The 22,760-nt window shown below is 40.6% G+C and overlaps 1 protein-coding gene across 1 annotated transcript in view; it reads right to left on the bottom strand.

Annotated features, from left to right (window-relative positions):
* LOC140557829 (phosphatidylethanolamine-binding protein 4) overlaps positions 1-22,760 on the bottom strand; it is a 98,530-nt gene that overhangs the window by 2,730 nt on the left and 73,040 nt on the right. Inside the window, exons 4-5 of the mRNA XM_072682623.1 lie at positions 16,927-16,972; positions 16,339-16,455 (exon numbers count right to left, since the gene is read on the bottom strand). Coding sequence (XP_072538724.1) covers positions 16,339-16,455; positions 16,927-16,972 — 163 coding nt within the window. The remainder of the gene's footprint in view (positions 1-16,338; positions 16,456-16,926; positions 16,973-22,760) is intronic.

Below are 22,760 nucleotides of genomic sequence, written 5' to 3'. Positions count from 1 at the left end.
CAGGAAACAGAAGGTAGATATGGGAATTTATCAGATGTCAGGTTGGAAGGAGATTAAGTTTCAGGTATGGTTGTCCTTCAAATGTTAGCTATTTTCTAATACTATGTAAAAACATGAAAAATATTCAGATCACTAATACTCTACATGGACGAAAATATAGGGACACATGCGCTTAGGTATTGGGTTCATTCACTGTTTCTTCCAAAATCACAAAAAAATAATAAAAGACTTTATTAAAGTCTTTATTGTCCAGAAAAGGCTTTCCACTGGATTTTGGAGCATTGCTGTGAGGATTTAAATGCATTCAGCGACAAGAATTTTAGTGAGGGCAAGATGTTGGATGATCACCACCACACCTCATCCACAAAACTCCTCAACTCCGTCCCAAAAGGATTGAGTGGCATCATTCACCATTGCTGCTTTATGGCTCAATGCTGGGGGGCTTTATACCCCTCTAGTCCACACCTGGCATTAGGCAGTATGGAGCCAATAGGTTAAACAGGTCAACAATCTGCTCCAGTAGATAGTTCTATTCCTCATGTACATTTTCCATTTTGGAGATGCAAGAGCAATAAAAACATAAACAGTTGGTGTGGCGCAACAGATAACACCACTACCTGCCAGTAAGCTACAACACCACGTTGAAGACTGGGGTTCGATTCCTGGTCTGGGTGACTATGCTGCACTACACCAATCCTTGGGTAAGACTCTTAACACTACATTGGACTGGCTCTGTAATATGAGTAACCTTGTAAGTCGCTCTGGATAAGATCGTCTGCTAAATGCTGTAAATGTAAATAAACAATATCCTCTAAACCAGCTTCAAAGGCCTGAACAATCACTGTGATTGTGACTGTGCTGAAGAGATCACATATCCCCCTCAATAGTAACTGCATTTCAGCAAACAGCTGATTAGATATCAGCCTATTACGCCATTATCTTATTTATGAAATCTAACTGTATGAATCCTTTTGAAACACTGTCGCAAAGAACAGTAGTTTTATTCTGAATATTGCACTGGTTTATTTGCTGGTGCAGTTCGTCCATCCCTACTTCTGTAATAATATAATAATGTTAATATGTATTGTGTATCATGAGTTTCTTCAAGTTTCATGTAAAATCTTTTGCCATATCTCACACCCTTGGCTAAGTGTATGCGAGTGTGTGTGCAGGTCTTCTGCGATTAAGTGTGTGAGATGGAGTAAGGGGATCTGGCGTTATGAGGTCAAGTGACCTTTAGGCCTTCAGGTCAGAGGACAAGAGGAGATAATGTCCCGCCTCTGCACATCCCGATCTGCACCTGACCCTTCTATAACCAGGGCTCCACACACACACACACACACATATATACACGCACACCTCCTCTCACCTGGTAAATACTAGATATTGACCATTGCTGACCACAAGGCCCGGATGCTTGTATTCCTCTCTGAAGTCATTAGATACAGGTTTTATTCATCAGTTAACAGAAGAGCAATGGCCTCCCCATGTTTCCAGCTGCACTGTTGAATCACAACCGATGTGTCAAGACTAAGCTATGCCTGGGTTTTGACTCTGTGACGTCAGCTAAATACACAGCTAACACTGAGGGGGTGAGAGGGTGGGGAGGTCTGAAAAGGCTTTCATGCTACTCATTATCCAGACGGGAACCTATTCTTAACCAAACAGGCTGAAGTGATAGTACAGCGAATAAAATTCACACCATAATCCCTAAAGTAGTTGATCGGCCAAGACAGCACACATAAGCAAGCCCAACTGGCGTTACTTAACATCTCAATGCAGTTTGAGGTAAGTGTATGAAGCAGTTCACACTGATTTCACAGTCATTTGTGGGATGTAACCTTTTATTACTTATATTATGCTTTTATTCTATTAACTGCATTAAATCACTCTTCTGGTTTTAGTGCAAAAAAAGAAGCAAATATATATATAAAAAAACAGCAAACAAAAGAACCAAACACATCCAGCAGACTTTTAACAATGTTAATATTGTCACTTGCTGTTTTCTTTTCTTTTTACACTTGTACATTGTGACGAATGGACCAATAGAAATGCTCCAAAACTAAATTTATTTCCATTGAAAGTTAAGATCTTCTCCAGTAAAGTTGTGTAGATGAAAGTGACACTATATATGGTTGATCTGATAAGTTCAATCCGGGTTTGATGTTTTTTTCCTGATTATGTAATATTTCAAACTGGCCAAACCGTTCTAATGTACGCTATGGAGATTGCTGCTAGAGTAACTCCATCTCTTCAGTACGTATAACCAGTACTGAGGAGAAGGGTATAATTTCGCTGTCATACACAAACGTTATATCTTCATTTTTACTGATATTTAATTTTGGACATAATGTGAATCTGGCAGTTGTTTTATTTACATTGTGTCCAAATGTCATGCAGAGTGGACCAATAGAAATGCTCCAAAATCAAATATTTTTTACATTGACTTTGAAGGTTTTTTCCTTCTCCTCTAAAGTTGCAGTTTTGGAGATACAAGGCTTTTATGCGCCAGTGTTGATGTGTATTGCGTTAAAATAAGGCTATTGTCCGCTGTCTAGAGCCAGAGGTTGAATATTTAAAGTAATGTAGAGGGAAAACCCCAGTGGTTTGCTATGGAAATCATTCAGTACTTTTACCCTTTATTCTCACGACTGATTTGTAGCCGGCTGGTGACACTCACTTGTCACTGACCACAATAACGATGTCATCATGGAGTCCGAGGGGCGGAGTGGCAGCTAACACCCAGATTTACACGCGGCTCTAAAAATAGTGTCGGTAGTTTGTGTTTGGGCTAATTTCAGCGCGGGCAGACACACACTTTCCACTTCCCCGATCTGTCGAGTCATGGAACAGAGAGATAGGAAGTGGCCAGTGATGTAGCGCTTTCTTCCTCTCCTCTCCACCACTGCGCCCTCCCTCTCTCTCTCTCTCTTTGCAATGCAGGAAGTGACATGCTTGCTTAGATGACAATATTACTTTCATGGTAAAACAAGGGTTGAGTGAGGTCACAGGCCTCTGAATGTGTGTGTACACAAGCAGGGAAAGTGCTTTTACAGTTTTAAATAATACACACCATTTTTTAATACAGATACAGTCTTATGAAAATGTTTGGGCAGCTCTGGTGAAATGATTCCTTACTGTGAAGTAATGTGCAGAACTTTTACACATTATGTTAAACCACATCTGGGCAGTAAGAGAGTTTCTGCTTGTTTCTGCTCCAGATCCCATTAGAACAGAACAGCAGGTTCACATTAATACAGTGCAGAGGAAGAATTTCTCATTGTGAAGAAAGTAGTTGAGATCTTGAGACCTAGCCTGAGGAACAGAGCTTGGTTCCAGGTTTCTCCTGGACGGTCCAGTCTAGCCAGCACAGCGTGGATGTGTTCAGTTCCATCACCCGCTCACCCGAATTACTAAAACAGGTGTTGACCAGGATGAGAACTATCATTAACACTAGACCGCCAGGAGAAGAGCTTTGGGGATGTTTTAATGAGCACAGTGATGAAAAACACAACTTTTTGTACGAATGGGTATTAATGTGTTTATTATAATATTAATGCCTCACACTTGCTGCCCAGATAAGGAGCTTTTTCACTTTAATTTTCAAGTGCCTAAAACTTTTGCACTGTACACACTGTATTTCAAAATCAAATCAAGTTAACCAGGGGTGTCTAAACATCTGCATATGACTGTATGTATAAAAATATCAGAAATTATATTATTATATTATAAAACATAAGTAGGAAATTTAAACTCAAGATGCCCCGGATTTGAAAAGTGATATTAAGATATCAAGATTATCACAATACTATAGATAGATTATTAGATTATATAGATACATCTATGGAGATAACTGTGTTACAGTGTATGTGTTATTCAATAAGATTTTGTTTCTTATAAAAGCACTATTTCTATTACTACTATGAATCTACAGAATAATAATAATAATAATCAATAATATCACAGGTGATTACAAACTTTTGATAGAGAGTATAAACAGTGCTGCATGTGGGTACCTTACACAAATCAGCCGAAACATTACAACCTCGTAGCATTTGCGTAGCACTGAGAAGTCCCCAGTTCCCAAAACAGCTCTGACCTGTCAAGGCATGGAGTCCATTAGACATAGCCAGCATTCACCTCTTCAGCAGTTTGGGCTAGAACGCCCAAGACCCTGTCTCTGGGTTACCAGTTGTCCTTCATTGGACCTAATTATGTACATTTACATACACCCCACAAGACCTGCCTGATGTTCTGGAGATGCTCTGATCCAGTCATCTGGCCATCTTGTCAAAGTGGCTCAGATCCTTATGCTTGACCATTTTCCTGCTTCCAACACATCAACTTCAAGAACTGACTGTTCACTTGCTGTCTAATATATCCACCCCATGACAGATGCCACTGTAGTAGGAGATGATCAGTGTTTTTCACTTCACCTGTCACCTGTGGTTGTAATGCTATGGCTGATGGGTGTATATACTGGACTGTTGTGTGTGGATATTTCCACTGTAAACGTGTACATATGCTGCTTAAGTGGGTGTGGGTTTATGTGCCAGATCACCTGTTGAAATCCTGAAGCACTGCTCTCTCTCATCCATCTTGTGTGAACATGACCTAGTTTGCACCCTGTATGGCAAAGTAACCTTTGTGGGAGGTGTGTGTGTGTTTGTGTGAGAGAAAGCATTCAGGGGTTTTTCAGATGCTAATATAGACCCAGTATGAGTCATCAAAACATGGCGGACCACAGTGGCACGCTGCTTTTTGCTGCCTACACCGTGCTCCCATTCACTTCAGTGAACAGCTTCAATACAAGAGCACAGCTGCTCTTTCAACAATGCCATTAATACTGCCAAAGTAGCCTGCACATCTATCGTATGGACTCATTTAGCAATGGGGGTACTGAAAAGGCACTTAGGTTAGGCCTTGGAAAAGGACTCAACAGATTTAAGGGCCATATCATGGAAACTAATGTTTTCTTTGCTTTACGGAAGAAAGAGTTTGATGTGCTACACTTCCAAATAATAATAAAAAAATAACGCGTTGACTCAGCAGCGCATTAGCGGCTGTTTATGTTTAAGTGATCAGGGGAAACTGTGTTCTCATCCTGGCTGCCAGAAGCAAATGTATTGTTCCAGCCCCCAAATAATCAGAAACAGTCGTTCCACATTTCAGCCGTGACTTTCAAGAGGCAAATTACAGGTCAATCCAAACAGATTGATATTGAGCATTAAATAATTTATCTGAACTGAAGTTTTTAAGTGTTTGGGGGTTTTATGGACTGAACCCATAATGAAAAGAATACACACAGAGTCAAACATACAAACATGCTTAGATTATTAATTATTGTAATGCAGAAAGCTCCAAAATGTCTTTTAAATTGCTAAGGCCGAGGCCTCCTAACTTCCTATTAGTGATCATGATTACCTATAGCTGGTAGCTTCTCTGTGCCCGCATAAAAAGGGTTTGTTTGACAGCACTCATTGGTTTAACCTACAAACCGGATTCCAAAAAAGTTGGGACACTAAACAAATTGTGAATAAAAACTGAATGCCTTCCATTTTGCCACACTCCATTTTAAAAGACCCCTGGCCCAGTGCAAACGTCTGAGCTTGTGGAGCTTGCTTAGAAATGGCTTCCTCTTTGCACTGTAGAGTTTCAGCTGGCAACGGCGGATGGCACGGTGGATTGTGTTCACTGACAATGATTTCTGGAAGTATTCCTGAGCCCATTCTGTTATTTCCTTGACAGTGGCATTCCTGTTTGAGGTGCAGTGACGTTTAAGGGCCCGGAGATCACGAGCATCCAGTAGAGTTTTACGGCCTTGACCCTTACGCACAGCGATTGTTCCAGATTCTCTGAATCTTTTGATGATGTTAAGCACGATTGATGATGATAACTTAAAAGTCTTTGCTATTTTACGCTGGGTAACACCATTCTGGTATTGCTGCGCAACAATGGTGCAACAATGGTGGAATTGGTGATCCTCTTACCATCTTGGCTTCAGAGAGACACTGACACTCTGAGAAGCTCTTTTTATACCCAATCATGTTGTCAATTGACCTAATTAGTGTTAATTGGTCATCCAGCTGTTCGTTATATGCTCAATTTTCTTTTTCCAGCCACTTATTGCTACTTGTCCCAACTTATTTGGGATTTGTTGACGCCATGAAATTTTGAATCAACATATTTCTCCTTTAAAATGTTACATTTACTCAGATTAAACTTTTGGTCTGTCATCTATGTTCTATTACGAATAAAATATTGACATTTGCCATCTCCACATCATTACATTCAGTTTTTATTCACAATTTGTTTAGTGTCCCAACTTTTTTGGAATCCGGTTTGTACAAGCAGCGCAATGAGAGACTCCAACAAGTTCAGCACAGATCTGAGAAGGACGATTGTAGAAGGACGCAAGTCAGAAATGTCTCGTGGAGCCGAATCTGCAGAATCATTTGAGGAAATTGATTCAGATATTCCACCAAAGTTCAGGCCTACCCTGAACTGGAAGCTGAGATTTAGATTTTTAGTTGATAATGGTTGATCATGGACAAAACCATCTTCTGGAGGAATGTTTGAAACAGACAAAGACTGAGTAAGTTGGCCACCTTTTCAGAGTAAATGTAAAGAATTCAACCTCAATAGTGGTGTATTGTGGTGGTAGCATCAGACTCTGGGGCTGTTTTTTCTGCCTGTGGAACTGGTACACTGCCTAGAGTGTATGAAATAATGAAGAAGGAAGAACTCAGAATTATTCAGCATAAGCTCAAACCTTCAGCTAGATGTAAATTGGGTGTTTTCCGAAAGGACGATGACCCCAAACACACATCAAAAGTCCTGACATTAACCTTATTGAAAATATGTGGTCTGTGCTTAAAGGTCAGGTCTGTGGCAGAAAACCAACACATTTGATTTAAAAATAAAACTCCATCAAATGATTGTTATCTCTATTAAAGATGTACACTAATTCTTCCTCAGTTCAAAGAATTCACTGAAAGCCCAATTTTTCCATGACATTCATGAGTGTATGTGAACTTCTGTCCACAACTGTATGTTGTTTAGTGTCAGTGATGCCACATTACAGCTGTTTTACACTGTCCTGTCTGTCAGAGAATAGTTACTTGAAACTGTGATGGTGAAAGTATGAAGACGGAATGAGTAGGAGTGTTTACTGGAGTGGGCTGTGGCATTTTCTTGGCGTGACGCTACATTGAGCAGCAAATCCTAACAGCTTGTACAATCACGTTTTCTGTGAAAGTGAAATACATCAAAACAGAAGAGACAAATTCTCAGATGGCAGATACAAAAACAAATAACGTACATGTGATGTGGGCAAGAGAAATGCAGTCTGATATACACTACCTGTACACAATGTCCTGTACATCAGCTGCAGCTGCACTGACAGTGGGTCCTATCCATAGAATATGAGTAAATAAACACAACCAGGCAGATACTTCAAAAAACAATGGCAACTGAAAGAGTGATCAAACTGGCAACATCAACTCAACCTTAACGGCTGCTTTAACTATGACTATGTCAAGACCCTTTGGCACCCCCCCCTTTCTCTAGCATAAGCCAATTAGTCAATACAAACTCAGAGGCACTGAGTACATGAGCCCCTGGCGGAGTATTGGGACGAGGCCGCTGGGCTGTGCGATAGAGCCAGGTTTGGCCCTGGCCACAGTGCTTTTGATTAATGGCTGAATCAGTGGGTGGGAGGGAGGCTCCGATCTGCCCATTACCACACTGCACTGCTGCTAATGGTTTCAATTACAGCATAGTCCCTGCTGCTGAGCTCGCAGGATCAGTCTGCTGTGGATGTGGAGTAGGAAAGGAGTACAACCATCTAAGGCTCAGAGTGAAACTACTGGAACCTGACTGAAAAGGGGAGTAAATTAGCTACTTTTGGGCAATTAAGGTTTCTGAGGTATATCATACTTCTTTAAAATAGTAATGTTTTTTTTTTTATTGCCAGAGATAGAAGACAATCGAATGCTTCAAATTAATTAAGAGTTCAATGGCCAAAAACTGATCAAATTGTTATGAAATAAATGAGCACTAGCTTTATTTTCACTATTCACACTCATTTTGTCTATGCACAGCTGCGATATCTTACCTTGTGAATCGTCCTCACTTACAAATGACTCATTCTGAACTGACTACAGCTTCTGAACTAATGACGTCTCTGGCTTTCTCTGCTCCTAAAGTGAAAAAGTGCTGACTTTGAGATGTGCATGCCTGATTATGGGCTAAACGACTCCTTTTGAAGTGCTTACACTTCAAAGACCCGCATTATTCCAACACTTGACTCTGACAACATCTAACGGCGGCTCAGTCGCAAGCTCAGAGATGCAGTGCAAATGCTGTGGGTTCATAAAGGCAATGTACAGGCTGTGGTATCATTTCACCCACAGAATGGAGGCTTGAACTGTTCGGTTGTCTTTTCTACCTGGTAAAATGTCAATATCTAAAGGCAAAATTACTACATTATAGTAAATATCGTTGTTGTCCAATGAAAAACATGTATCTAAAAATGGTGACTTTACAGGAGAAGGCAAAAATGTTCTCAACTTTGATGGAAGTCAATGTAAAATAAGAGTTTATTCCAAGTAATTTAGAGCATTTCTTTTGGTCAGTGTACAGAAGCAACTCCAGGATTCAAACCATGGAGAAAACTAAAAATGGACAAAAATTGAGATACATGTTTCCACTGGACAACAGTAATATAAGTAATGCCTCCATGACACTCAAATATTTTATTCATCACCAAACTTTGCTATACATTTTATAAATCTTTTCTGCGATCCCCTCAAATCTGTGCTCGTAGTCAGGTTAACCACATAAAAAAAGCAGGTGATACCTAAAAGTGACCAAAAAAATAACATAATTATTCCTGAAAAAGAAATAACCTCCTAATAAATACATAAATTAATAAAAAAGTCTAAAGTCATGTTTTAAGTAACCACAACAGAAGCAACAAAAGAAAAAATGACAACCCTGTGATTCAATTTCCACACCATGTGCATATGATAGAGTGATCAATAACATGCAGCATTTGGATTAATTAAGTTAAAAGTTGTTTTTATAATCTTCTTATACCACTATATATACTTAGAATGCCAGCTGCATTATACCTTGAATATCTTCTATCATATTGTGGTAACTTCCATAACCAGTGATTTTTGAATACAGTAACATGTGGTCTGCATGTTTTCCCTGACCTAACAGACCTTAAGCTGAGAGGTCAGCTGAGAGGTTTGGTGACCTTATGCCTTAAGAGTTACAGAGGTGAGCAGATATCTCCTTTTGGTGGGTCTTCACCTAGACCTCAGGGCCCATCAGGCAGTCCACAATGTTGTTCTATCCCAGTTTCTAGCAATCCTGAAACAAGCTATTACTTTGGGAATGCTGATGAATACCTGGTGAAAGTGCACTGGAAGCGAAAGAGAAGAGGGAGGAGGACAGGACTGTAAAGTTCATGAACTCAGTTATAAAGCATCAGGCATAGCTGACCCAAAACATATAAAGACTATTTAACTTTTTGCATGTCTTTGTAAAACAGATGTGACCAAGGCTGGATTAGATATTTGCCTAAAAGACAAATATTTTGGTGTATTTAGCAAATCAGTCATGACTTTGGCTAGCTGCTGTGGCAAGCATCTTTAGTGCTTCAGTGCTGCCCTATAGAAGTCAAAATGGGTCATGGTGCAAATGCATGTGCTCATGTTCACCAAAGTTTACCTTACAGAACGTCAAAAATGTCAAAGTCAAAGGAGTACAAAGTGGGGAAAGTGGTGGCTCAGTGATTAAAGCACTGGGTTACTGATCAAAGGGCTGTGGGTTTGATACCTGAGTCCCTTGAGCAACGCCCTCAACCCTGTCTGCTCCAGGAAGTGCTGCTGCAGTCTGGTTGATCCTGGCTTTCTAAGCTAGGACAAGCAAAAGGAGGAATTACACTGTACTGCACAAGTATATATGACAATAAAGGCCTGCAAAAAAAATGATTATGATATTATTTGCATTGAAACTAACGCAATTTTGCTTGTGAAATGTTGCTGTCCAAAAGATCAGCAATCAGCAAATGCTCTGGACAATAAGTAATTTCCTCAAGCTGTGTTTGTATGTATGTGTTTTAGTTGAAGAATGAAATTTGGGGTGTCACATCCTGAGTTTGTTTTTTCGGGAGCCACTAACTGTGGTTGTGTGTGGGAGAGAGATACATAGAGAAAGAGAGGATTACAGAGAGAGAGAGAGAGAGAGAGAGAGAGAGAGAGAGAGAGAGAGAGAGAGAGACAGGCTTTAAGACACAACTCCAGCTGGCTCTGAAGGGGACACAAGGCCTTCATGTTCCTTTTGCCACCTCCGCCTGCCCATGCCCACGGCCTGTGGAACCCCTGGCACTGAGACAGACGCTAACGCACTCGCTATAGAGGCAGTGTGGAGGAGTGGGGATTCCCCACCAACACGTTCTCTCGTGCCTACTGCACACGGCCCGCCTCCGTGCCCCCCACTGATGCTTACGTAACCACCAGCTGTCACTGTCCATCCACTGACCCACATTTCACTTCCTACGTACACACACACACACATTCACAGAGACTGCCCTGTAGTCTGGGCGCCAGGCCTGTACTTCACCTCTCGGCGTCTGTGTGGACGGCAGATCAAAGCAAGGAGAGCGTCAGTGCTGGAGCTGAAATTGAGTTGAGGGGAAATGGAAATTGACCATTAGGTCTGAACAGACATTAAATACAAACACACAGTGACTGGGACAGAGACAGAGTGTGTGTTGAAGTCAGCATTGGGGAAGTGGAACATGATCATTAGACGACTCCACACCCACAGCTGAAGGCTCCAAACGCTCCAATCAGATCAATTAAACAATTAATGTCAAAGCAACATAAGAGATGTGTGGTCACTGACCACACGCAGATGACAAGCCCTAATCTCCATATATACTCATTACACAGTGACAGGACTTCCACAACTGCGTACATTTTAGTAAAGGCCTGGAAACACTAAACCAATTGTGTTTGACTCAATTGCATCGGAAGACGAGCCTCACTGATGACTCTCACCTGAGAAGCTGCAAAGACAAAACCTTATTTTATTGAAAGTTTAGATTTCAGAATATAATGACCAGGGAGTAAATCTGGCAATGGTTCAACTTGGTAACTCTTCTTTAGAAAAGCCTAAAAAGCCTAATCCTTTGTGGAAAGAAGTCCTATAGACTGATGACGTTAAAACAGAACTTTTGGGCCACAATTATCAAAGCTAAGTTTGGAGAAATGAGGGTGGAGAATTTAATGAAGAGACCAGACCACCTCTCCAACTATTAAGCATGAGAGTTGATCAAACATGCTTTGGACTTGTGTTGTAGCCAGTTGCACAGGGAACATTTCACTGGTGGAGGGAAGAATGGATTCAATTAAATTCCAGCTAATTCTGTAAGCAAACATCATGTCGTCTGTAAAAAATGATGATGAAAAGCAGGATAATGAATCCTAAACACACCTCAAAGTCCACAATGGACTACCTCAAGCTGAAGGTTTTGCCATGTCACAGTCCACTGACCTAAATATCACTGAAAGTCTTTGGACAGACCTCAAAAGAGCAGTGCAGCAAACAAGAACCTCACAGAACTAGGCAAAGGAGCAAAGAGGGTGCCACTAAGTACTGACTATGCATGTGCCCAAACCTTTTTTTGTTATTTTAAAATAGATGGAAATAAAAGAGAAGTCTCGCTTGAAGTATTAAATAAATCATCCATAACTTTGTATTTTGGAAATTGGGTCATATTTTATGTTAGCAATATAAAGTGATCAAGATGAAAGGTCACAGCTGCCCTTTTTTGCTTGCCACTGCATCAATTTCATTCATGTGATGAAAGGGACAATTGGAGAAATAAATATAGTAATAATACATCTCCCTTTTACATATGAAAATTGTCTAAGAATTTTAGGCCCCAAAAATGGACACTTAATTAAACATCATAATTGAATAAAATAATCATTGTAATCAATTCTAACATATCAGAATTCATGCAGTTGAAGTTCTGCCTTCATAATAATGCATTTGTGATTTTCCAAACTATGTGTTGTCTTCTTCTATATAACGGCAACGATGAAAACAGCAAAATCAGAAAAATACACATTTCTTTTTCCACGCCTGATCAGTCCACCACCTGTGAATCTTACTGTGGCATGAAAAGGACAACTGCAGGACCTCTTTGGTGCTAAAACGTGTGGGAGGACCTTTTTCTGAAACTAGGCAATGTATTCATTTCAGATTGGTGTATAGAATATCTGAAGTCAGGTCGCAAGTACTGTAGAAATATTACTGGAGCAACAGGGATGAGTCTACATGTGTTTTGGGAATGTCCTGATATGAATAGCTTGTGGTCAAATGTAGCAACTGCAGTTTCTGATGCCATGGGCGTTTGTCTCAATGCATGTTACACCCTGCTGCCTCAAAATAAGGACTCTCTGTTTGGTAGATCACTCTAGGCATGTCTGAAGAAACAAAGATCACACTCTATGCTTTGTATATTACTGACTTAAGAATATTCCCTAATGTGTGTGTGTGTGTGTGTGTGTGTGTGTGTGTACATATATATATATATATATATATAATGCAAATAGCAAAACAATAAAAAAAATTGCTAGTACATAGGCAAACCTCTGAGTGGTCCAGTGGACTAAGGCGCTTCCACTTTGATCTGAGGATTGCTGCCATCAACAGCCGGAGTCAGAGAGAGTACATTTGGCCTTGCTCTCTCAGCGGTGGGCTGAAGGCTCCTACTGTGATAATGGTCAGTGTACACTGCTGTTGTATCTGGGCTGGGGAGCTACGTTTTCCTCCAAGCACGCTGGCTGTCAAGCAGTTCGAACAGAGGCGGCGGCTAACTTCACGTGTCAGAGGAAATGTGCTAGCCTTCACCCTCCTAGTGCTGGGGGCATTGCTAGTTATAGGGGGTGTTTACAGCAATGGGGATTGGGTAATTGGGTAGAAAATAGGGTAAAATTTGCTATTTTAATGATGGACTGATAACCAGGTGTTGGATGGAAACTGTAAATACTATTTTGAAATAGTTTAGCTAATGTATTGTAATAATAATGTTTTTTAACACTAATTATCTGCTTGGATAAATAGTTTTACACATGATTTCCTCAGACTTTGCATAGTAATGTTTGTCCAGTACTGCTTAATTACAATTTTTTGAATCTATTCAACCCCAACAAAAGTTGTTTGGAAAAGTGGCTGCTATCTTAGACTCATCCAAATCTCTTGCATTCAGCATATATACACTTTCCCTTTTATTTTGGGATGTCTGGGGGGCTATCAAGGACATCAAATCATTTCCTTCTCTTCAACAATTGATCAAATTAACAATGATTATCTCAGTGGATTAAAAAAAAAAATGTTAATTGAATTTCCTGCCAAGTGAGTGAGAGAGGAAGAGGAAGAGTTTGGCATTACGTCTGGGTGTTCACCATAAAGTCATAGGTCACTGGAGGGTGGAGGGGTAGTGTCGGTGCTATTCCAACTTTTTGAGTAAATATAAAAGAAACAATACATCAAAAGAAATGCGTGGTGAAGACCAAGGATAATTCTACAAACTTGATATGATGAGAACATAACCCCTATTCAAATTTACTGAGGTGATATCTTATGTGTGTTTTCAAAAAGAAGCAGGTCTTGATCTATCTTGTGTGTTAAGCATCTCAGCAATAGTCTGTCCCAAGCTTTAAAAGGGAGACTTTTAGAGGGCAGGATATATTAGAAGCAGAAATTATTTGGCAGTAAATTAGAAAGTGTAATTATTATTATCAGTCTGATATAAGAACATTACAGCTGAGAACTGTACACCAATTTGTGCTTGTAGATACACATATAGTCACTAGCAATGTACACTGCTGTTCTAGCCAAACTCTTTTAAATTAAGCACAGTGCATAACACCTTACTTACACACATGGAATCCCAGGGCCCTGTTTAATGAAGAAGGAGTTCTTGCTTAGCCAGCTAACTTCAAGCTAAGTTCACTTTTTGCAGAGATACATTCATTGCTGCCAATTCCCCCCAGTAGCTATGACTCGCTCTGTCACAGGATACCCTTCCTTGCAGGTGAAGTTTACATACAAAAGCATCTTTTGAAATTTGCAGCCAATACATCATTGGACAACTCAACGCGCTTGGAGGAGAGCACTAACCACCAAGTCTGTTATGTTAGCTGAGTGATGGAGAGGTTTTCGCTGGGTATTCCCCATTCTATCCACCCAGAGAGCAAGGCCAACTATGGACAGCAATGAGTGGTTGTGGCCAACAGTCGCAGCACTCATGATCTTGGCTACGGAAATATTCTGAAATCTGCATATTCACACTTATGTTTATGTTCCAAAAGGGACAAACATGAATAAACTAACCAATCCTCGCCAAAGTGCATTCTGCTTCCACACTTCTTTCCTACATCAAACAGCCTTCACATTAATAGAGCAGGATTGTCTGCTGACAAAGCTGTCAAAACTTCAAACAGAGTGCGGGGTGTGTCTGACGGTGGGCCTCCATTGGTGAGCTAGGGACTTGTGCAGATATCTGAAACAGTCACTGCCAGCCGTGCTGAGTGGAAAAGACAGCAGGACACTCCCCTACTTCAGGATGGGCCACAAATATCACACACATCAGGGAGGGCTTTTCAGCAGAGGAAGCGAAACACAAAGTAAGGAAATTAATCACACACTGAAGTTTGTGAGTCTGAAATCAAGGGTATTAAAAAAGAGCTTATCCTGCTTTTGTCTGGAGCATTGCTGTGAGGATTTGCTTGCATTCAGTGACAAGAGCGTAGGTGAAGTCAGGATGGTGGATGATCACCACCCCACCTCATCTCTAACTCATCCCAAAAGTATTGGATTGGGCACCATCCAGTTCCACTGCTCCACAGCTTAAAGCTAGGGGGCTTTACCTCCCTCCAGCCCACACCTGACATTAGGCATGGTGCCAATAGGTTCATGTTTATCTGCTCCAGAGAGTCCTATTCTTACACCTGGCAAAGCCTGAAACACGCATAAATAGGCAGGAATAGATTCAAATGGAAGATTGACTGATTGATAAATTACAGTCCATGTACTCTGAGACTGCTACAGATCAGTAATGGCAATTAGGTAAGCACATTAAAATAGTATGCAGCACATGATAAGCTATTATTACAGCGGATGATACTGTGTGACACTGATGCCATCCTTTTCCATCAATTTATGTGTTATCACTGACTTTATAATGTGGTCCATTAAATACTTAGTGAGTGTTTGCACATACAGTACAATCTATCGCTGGATACTTTTGTTAGACTTTCAACTCTGTGTTTATTTCAATGTGATCAATCAATCAGGTATAAATGCTAAATTATAGTGCAATTATTTATAATAAGTGCTTGGTGGAAATGGCAGTGTCTAGCTCTGTGGTAGTTGGCATTGCATGTTGTACAGCTAATTACATGTTATGTTGAAAAGCAACACTAAGATATTTTCAGGTCAATTTCAAATAGGTGGCTGTGTATGTGAGAGCACTGTACAAAACTGTGTGACTGTATCCTGTTGCGGTCCACTTAATGGGCATATGCAATACCACAATCAGTTAAATGGCCCTGAATTTTTATATTTTTATAACTAAAATGGTAAAATTATTTATTTTTGGTTGCTGAGTTTAAGGTTGGGATTACATTTAAGGTTAAGCTTTTAACATTATTTCTTTATATGGGTACTTACATATCGTCGCTGTACTACAAAAAAAAAACAACAACTACAAAACGTTTTCCCCTTTTCTCTTCGCTTAAATCTGGTACTGCCAATAAACTCACCAGTTTCGTAACTCTCTCCAGCACTACAATGCTCCCGACAAGGGAGGGACTAAAGGGCAAGGACTAAACACATGTCTCCCAGCCATTGCCTATTTTCAAACGGTCACCAATGCGACATGAGCAGCCGACGCGCTCTGAGAAAAGTCCTCAGCTCCAGCTAACAGGTGCCTTGCCAGCCAACACTGTTTCAAGAGTGAGGAGGGGACAGAGCGCCATCTACCCACCCTAGGCAACTACCCACCCTAATCTTAACTTTCAATGGAAGTTATTTTGGAGCATTTCCTTTGGTTCATTCATCTACTTGCACTAATTGCACTATTGCAGAACTACGGTATGTGTACCGAAAATGCAGATGGTCAGTGTTCCTTAAGTATATAATTGATATCCAAAATGTACTACAGTAACGATAAAATATTATCATATTGCCCACCTATGGATTTTAAATATATGTGAATGTATGTGTGTGTGCCTTGTTCGTTTTACTTACCAAGTGAGTTCTTTTCTTGTTCACTGAGTGAGAGGACCTGGTCTGTGGGTTGCTCATAGAGAAGGAACTGGTAGCGGTGGAAGCCGGTGTGTTGAGGTGGTGTGGGACGAGTGTACTCTACAAACAGAGAAGAAACAAGACTCAAAACTGTGTCACTAACAAGGGTGTGAACTAGTAGGAGTACCAGCCCTCAGAAAGATTCTAAATAAATGCTTCATAAAATCATATTTCATTACTAATTAATTTGATTACTAAAAATCCACCAAGCCATTTCTGTGTTTGAAAAACAGCCTGAATTTGTATTCTGGCCAGAAAGAGAGAAAAAGATACACGTTAGACTAAATTGTAATCAATTAAAAAATATTCTAGAAAATTCTTAAAAATTCAGTGCAGATGAAATCATTGATTGCTGATGCATCTATATTTATTTATGTAACCTTTAATTTAACCAAGCAAGCCATTAGAAATGAAGTATTATTTATTGTGGTGGCTGGGGCCAGCTGCAGAAGAAAACAGAGATGTTTTAATGAACAAAGCTCCCTCTTAACCAGTACAGTATTGGCTCACTTAGCATCCAGCATCACTCACCAGACAGTACAGTGCCTTTGACGTCTCCTGCCCTCAGCCCTTTGCCCTACAGATGGAGAGAAAGAGAAAGAGAGAAAGAGAGAGAGAGACACACAGAGAGAATATATTCAGATAACCATTCTACACAGTGCATAATGCACAGAAGGTCTCATGTTCTACCATGCTGAATTACAACAATGAGGGCCAGGGGAGCCATTGAAGCTCGCTCTCGCTCTCATTCGTCACCTGAGGGGCTCAAAAGCGCGGCTCACAGGAGCTCAGCCCCGGGCTCAAAGTCAGCCGCCGCTCTCGCTTCCCCAACAAGCCGGGCTTAAACGTGTCAGCCCTGGCCCCGGCTGGGATCCGCAATATTTAATATCCTGAGACAAAGCCAATTCCCAGGCAAATTAAGCCAGTGATTGGATTTCAGAATGGCAAATTCCCATATTATTAATTGTATATTAACTTCCTGTTGCCTAGGAACAAGGATTCATGCGGCGCTTACTAAGAGTTGAACAGTTTTTTTTTACAGCCTCTTCCCCAAAGGGCATTCCTATATTTGTCATGGTTAAAACCCATATTCTTTGCAGCTCCCGCACACCAGTGTCTCCCTGTAAATAGCCCAGTGGATGTTTGCTTAATGAGGCTGATTTCTCAATGCTGCAGCTCCGCATGCTCTGTGTAGGAGGCTCAAACCTTGGAGAAAAATGCGATTGGATGGTTGCACTCAAAACCCAGTTAAAGTGGAGCTCAAACCCCAAGAACAGTGGGAAGTCCCCTTTGTTAAATACCCTTCACATGGTTTTTTTAGGGAGTTTCAGGGCTCCGTTACGTTAAACAAGCGAGAGAAGCGAATGGGACACCTTTGAGCTGTCCTAAACTCAGCACTTAGCACTGCCTCCTACAGGCTGAAGGTAGCACTGCAGAGTTCATTGCTCCAACAGCAGGTGATGGGGAAAGAATAAAGCATCTGTGGCTCTAATGCAGCAGAGATGTTGCTGGCCCTGAAAACAATGACTTATTTAATAAAAACAATGACCTTTTCCCTTTGTTGTAATGCAAGCTTATATTATATTATACAATTATAAGCTTATATTTGTGTCTTCATAACAAATGTTTACTTACTGTAAAAACATTGGAATATCAGTAAGTAGCCACTATTATAACAAATAAAGCAGAATCAAATAATTAATTTCAATCATAATAATTTAATTCAAAGCACAGCAGTTTGCAGCTGCTGCCCGGGAACAAATATTTCACTTGCAAATGTCTCAATTACAAGCTTCTGAAAAACAAAGCATTCAACAATTTAAAGGAGAACAACAGCTGTGGTGATGTGTTTTTGTTACACTACAAACTCCCTGATTCATTTTACTTACGTAAAGCAATGCTACATTTTACTATCTGGCGTACTGTGACTTTTACTGGCATACCAGCACTTCTCACATGCTCACCCCATATCAAGTTCTGGGCGATGACGTTATATAAACTGCATTTCTCAGGGGGCAATACATAGCGCTCATCTGTTCCCATTCTCTTAACAAGTCTAGTACACAACAGTACACACACATACATAACAGGCTATACAGTACCATTCAGATATTATATATATATATTATATACATATATATTATATATTAATTTATATTGTCACTGTTAATAAACAAAAACATTGTATCTCCATTTTTTGCCATTGTTTGGGAACTGGAAGTTGTTTGTTTACATTGTGTGAAAATGTCATTATGAACGGGCCAATAGAAATGCTACAATACGAAGTTCAGAGGTTTTTTGTGTTCTTCTACTGTACACTGGAGTAAACAAATGTTTGCAGTGAAACATCAGCATTGTCTCCTTTATTCACTGTAGAAATTCAGAATGTAATAATTGATTTGCTGATACTAGCCGATAAGCATGCTAACATGTGAATAAGGGGAGAAGCAGCTGTACAGATGGCAAGGTCTGTAAATCTCTATAAAATGCCAAACAAAACATTATAGCTATTCTGACCAAAAACATCACTTTCAGACTACATATTAAAAAATGTGATGCAGCCAAGCAAAAATAGATTAGACTCCACTGAAACAGATTAAACTAGGCATGCCAACTAAAACAACTAAACTGAGACAAAAAGGAGACAAAAAAATGTCTGCACAAAAAACAAAGCGCTGGACAAGCCGAGACAAAAGAACAGTGCGCATAAAAGAAAATTTAAGTCTTACAGCTGGTGAGCGCATAAATATGTATAGACGCCGCTGCCTGTCAATGACTTTATTACTTTGCAGGAGTCAGATGTACTATAAAGTGGCCTTGAGGCAGACAGCCATGGTGCACAGCCTCTGTCAAAGTTGACGAGCGGCGAAGCATCCGCACCGCTTCATTTGCAACAATTACACTCGAAAGTACGAGGAAGCTTTATTTAGAAAAACCGAAGAGTTGCATAGCCTGCGGATTCCGGAGCTGCGTTGCCATGACAACAGGTAGTCAACAGTATTTGGAGAGCTGAGCGCGCTCTCCGCTTTCCCACTTGGTCTAGTTGCGTTATTCTTACTCACCCCCTTTCACAGAACGTTCCGCGGCCTTTGCACCCGTGTATTTTAAAATCGCGCAGCGCAGCAGCGAAAGGGCAGAGCCAAAAGGGTTTGGACAGCACAGCGCTGATAGAGAATCACACAGTGTAAGGTCACGGCGCGGTACAGGTCAGAGCGATGGTAATGTGGCTGTGAATACGCGAAGGCTGCAAAAGATGGCGCGTGGCTCTGTTGCTGCGTTTTTGCACACTTTAAAAGCATGGTCAAGACGGTAAGAGGTGGCTGTAAAGCTTGTCTTTACAGTTTTAGAACTGGAGCTATGAGGATAATGAAGACTTGTATCCCACCAATTAAAACAGTATCTTTAGATCTTTGGGCAAAAACAAGGCAATAAGTTAAACTTGAAGTTTATTTATTTAGGGCTTTTAACGTTACAAAGCATCTTAACAGAGATCTGAATCCAAGCCCCAATTGAGTAAGCCAATGGCAAAAGTGGCCTGGAAACCAAGGACCCCACTGGTCAACACTGGACAGTCACACCTTAAGTGGGTCTGCATTGTCAACGCGATAATCACCAACAGCATTACAACGTCGCGCTACACTTTGCTCTGAGAGACATAAGTAACTTCAGCCTGAGTTTGTAAATCTCAAGGAAAAGTCTTCCTTCATTCTCCCTTGGGCTCCCATCAGCGACTAGGTGGGCTACAGACATTCAGCCTAGCAGATGCCAGGGTGGGTCCCAGGTGGGTCCCAGGTGGGTCACACCTATTTTCCGTGACATTTACACCTGAAGGACTGGCATGCCCCGGGAGAAGGGGACAAGTGGGTGTCACACAAATTGAGTTAGCCGACAGGACATGGAACTATTCTCTAAAGGATTCATATCAACTACGCTGTCAACTGTTATTTTAACTCCAACAGTTCAGACCTGTCAACAGATGGGCACTGCTGAATTGAGTCAGGAAAGTGAACACAACTGTGTTTCTCAGGAGATACTTAAAGTAGAATATGGAGTGCAAAATGATTCATTTGGCATAAGATATGTTTGTCAGAGGAGGGTAACACCTGTTACATTACATAGGAACACAGTAAGTGGCTGGTAACACAAATATTTAACTGGAAGTCTGCGCAGGCCTTGAGTTAGAAGTCAACTATTAAAAGTATTTAAATGTAATGTACTGAAATGTGAAACAACTGTCGGCATTAGGGAAGCATGATATTGGACAGAATGCCATGTTATGATAAGCCTAGAATATTAAAGTGTGTTGGTGAATCAATAATACGTCACAATTAAAGAGTGGGCTGGATTTCTTGGAACAAAACTGTTTACAATTGAGTTATATAAATAAACTGTTTTCTCAAATCACCCACAGAAACACTCCTGGAACGGTCATTGGTCAGGATTCTTACTGAATGCTGCAATTGTTCTGGAATATTAGTGCTGCAAAAAAAGTCAAATTTATGATCATAACCAATATATGATACAAGTCTTGCTTAATTTAGGCCGTCTTCAAGTCCGGATCAAAGTCTAAACAAAGGTTGATGTTTTTGTTACATTGTAAATATTTGAACTGGTTCGTTTTGGTTTTTTCAGGTATTCTGACGAATTCTGCCTCCCTACCAGAATTCCACTTTCCAAAGGAATCTGTATGGCACATGTGCCAAGAAGGAGAGTTAGATATCATCACAACACAGGTTCTTTTTCATCATCTATTAAGCCTCAACTTCCTGTAATTGGTGTGAAAGTCTGAACCATCAAATAAACACGAATCACAATAAACACAAACCATAGTTTAGTTGACCTGGACAGAGACCGCCTCTTTTGGTCATTTGGTCTAGACAATGTTCTGCCGCACCTTTCAGACCTGCTATTTTGATTCAGATCAAACTAAGAGTTTGACGACAGGGACCAAAGATGTGAAAGCACCTTTAGACAAATATAAATAACAACTCCTGAATAATAACTTGTTTCTCCATTATGGCTATTTTTCACTTTTTGACATGATTTGAATCTGGCAGTTGTAAGAAAAGGGCAGAGAGAACTGGAAAGTATGGAAGACAAAGGTGGAGAAAGTCAGGGAGGTATCAGACAAGCTCTGTTTCAAAAATCTGAAAATAAGCACCAGGTATGAGGATATAATAAAGCAGAAGGTGAAGGAACTGGAGTAGAAAAGGGAGATGCTGAGAGAGAAGATAGGATCCTGTCAGCTCTTCTTCTCATTGTTGTACAGAAACGGAGGCTGGTGCAGGAGCTGAAGAAAGACATGAGAACACGAGCAAGCAAGAAAAGAAAGAACGGGAGACGAAGATGTAGGCTGAGGAGAAATGAGCAAAACGACATCGGAAGGCCATGAAGAATGTGAAAGACGAGCAGAGAGAAGACGCTTCTGGAAAAGACTGCTGTTGATGTTTAAAGTGAGGGAGCGAAGAATCAGAGCGAGTTAAGTAACGGTTGCTGATGATTGTTCAGATAAAAGACCAACCATGAAATAACAATTAATTCTAAACTGGTGACAGTGTCCACCTCATTTTACCACGCCCACTTTCGAGAGTTTGGTTGTTCCTACTCTGTCTGTGTATTTCTGGTCATATTGTATTGAACAGTTTATGGTTGTACTGTGTTCAAAGTGAACTCAGTCTGAAGTAGGCTACTCCTGAGGGCATAGATCTTTAAGAGGCTAGCTGTCCTATCCCAACATGCCAACAGGCTATTTAACGTTATTAAGAGCAGAGCTAACCAGCTTTCCAACACAACACAAAAAGGTCGGAGTGTTGTGGGGCACCACATCTAAAGAAGAAGAGGATATGCATTTATGTTTGAAGGTGCTAAATTTAAAACATCCACACGTCTGCTCTTACCATTTTGTGAAGAGGAAACTCGGTTATTAAGTAGGCACGTGGGATGCTTGTGAGGCTGTGAGGTAGGACATTAGCCTAAGAGCTGATCTAGGTAGCTAAGAGCCTCACAAGCACCCAACGCGTCCGCCTCTGCTGCATCTTCCACCACAGGCGCAGGTCTTCATCTTTAAAAGACATGGAATCGTTATATGGTGCTCCACAACACTCCAATCTTTTTGTGTTATGCTTGTAACTCTGCTGTTCATGCTAAATTAAATTTTACACTGACCTTCACTGAAAGTTAGGAAAGATTTTTATGTTCCTGTAACTTGACAAAAAAAAATGCTAGCTTCACTCATTTAGGGAGCCATTCACATTACGGTCCTCACACAATGATTTAGCAGCTGAATAACAGAACAGTTCTCAGTCCGTTGAGTGCTATTCTGATAAGCCACATGCTTCTGTTTCAAGTGCTCTTAAAATACTCCA

This window comes from Salminus brasiliensis, chromosome 6 (assembly GCF_030463535.1).
Source record: "Salminus brasiliensis chromosome 6, fSalBra1.hap2, whole genome shotgun sequence".
NCBI classification, from domain to species: domain Eukaryota; kingdom Metazoa; phylum Chordata; class Actinopteri; order Characiformes; family Bryconidae; genus Salminus; species Salminus brasiliensis.
The sequence above is the reverse complement of the archived record's forward strand: the minus strand, read 5'-3'. Positions and strand labels throughout refer to the sequence as shown.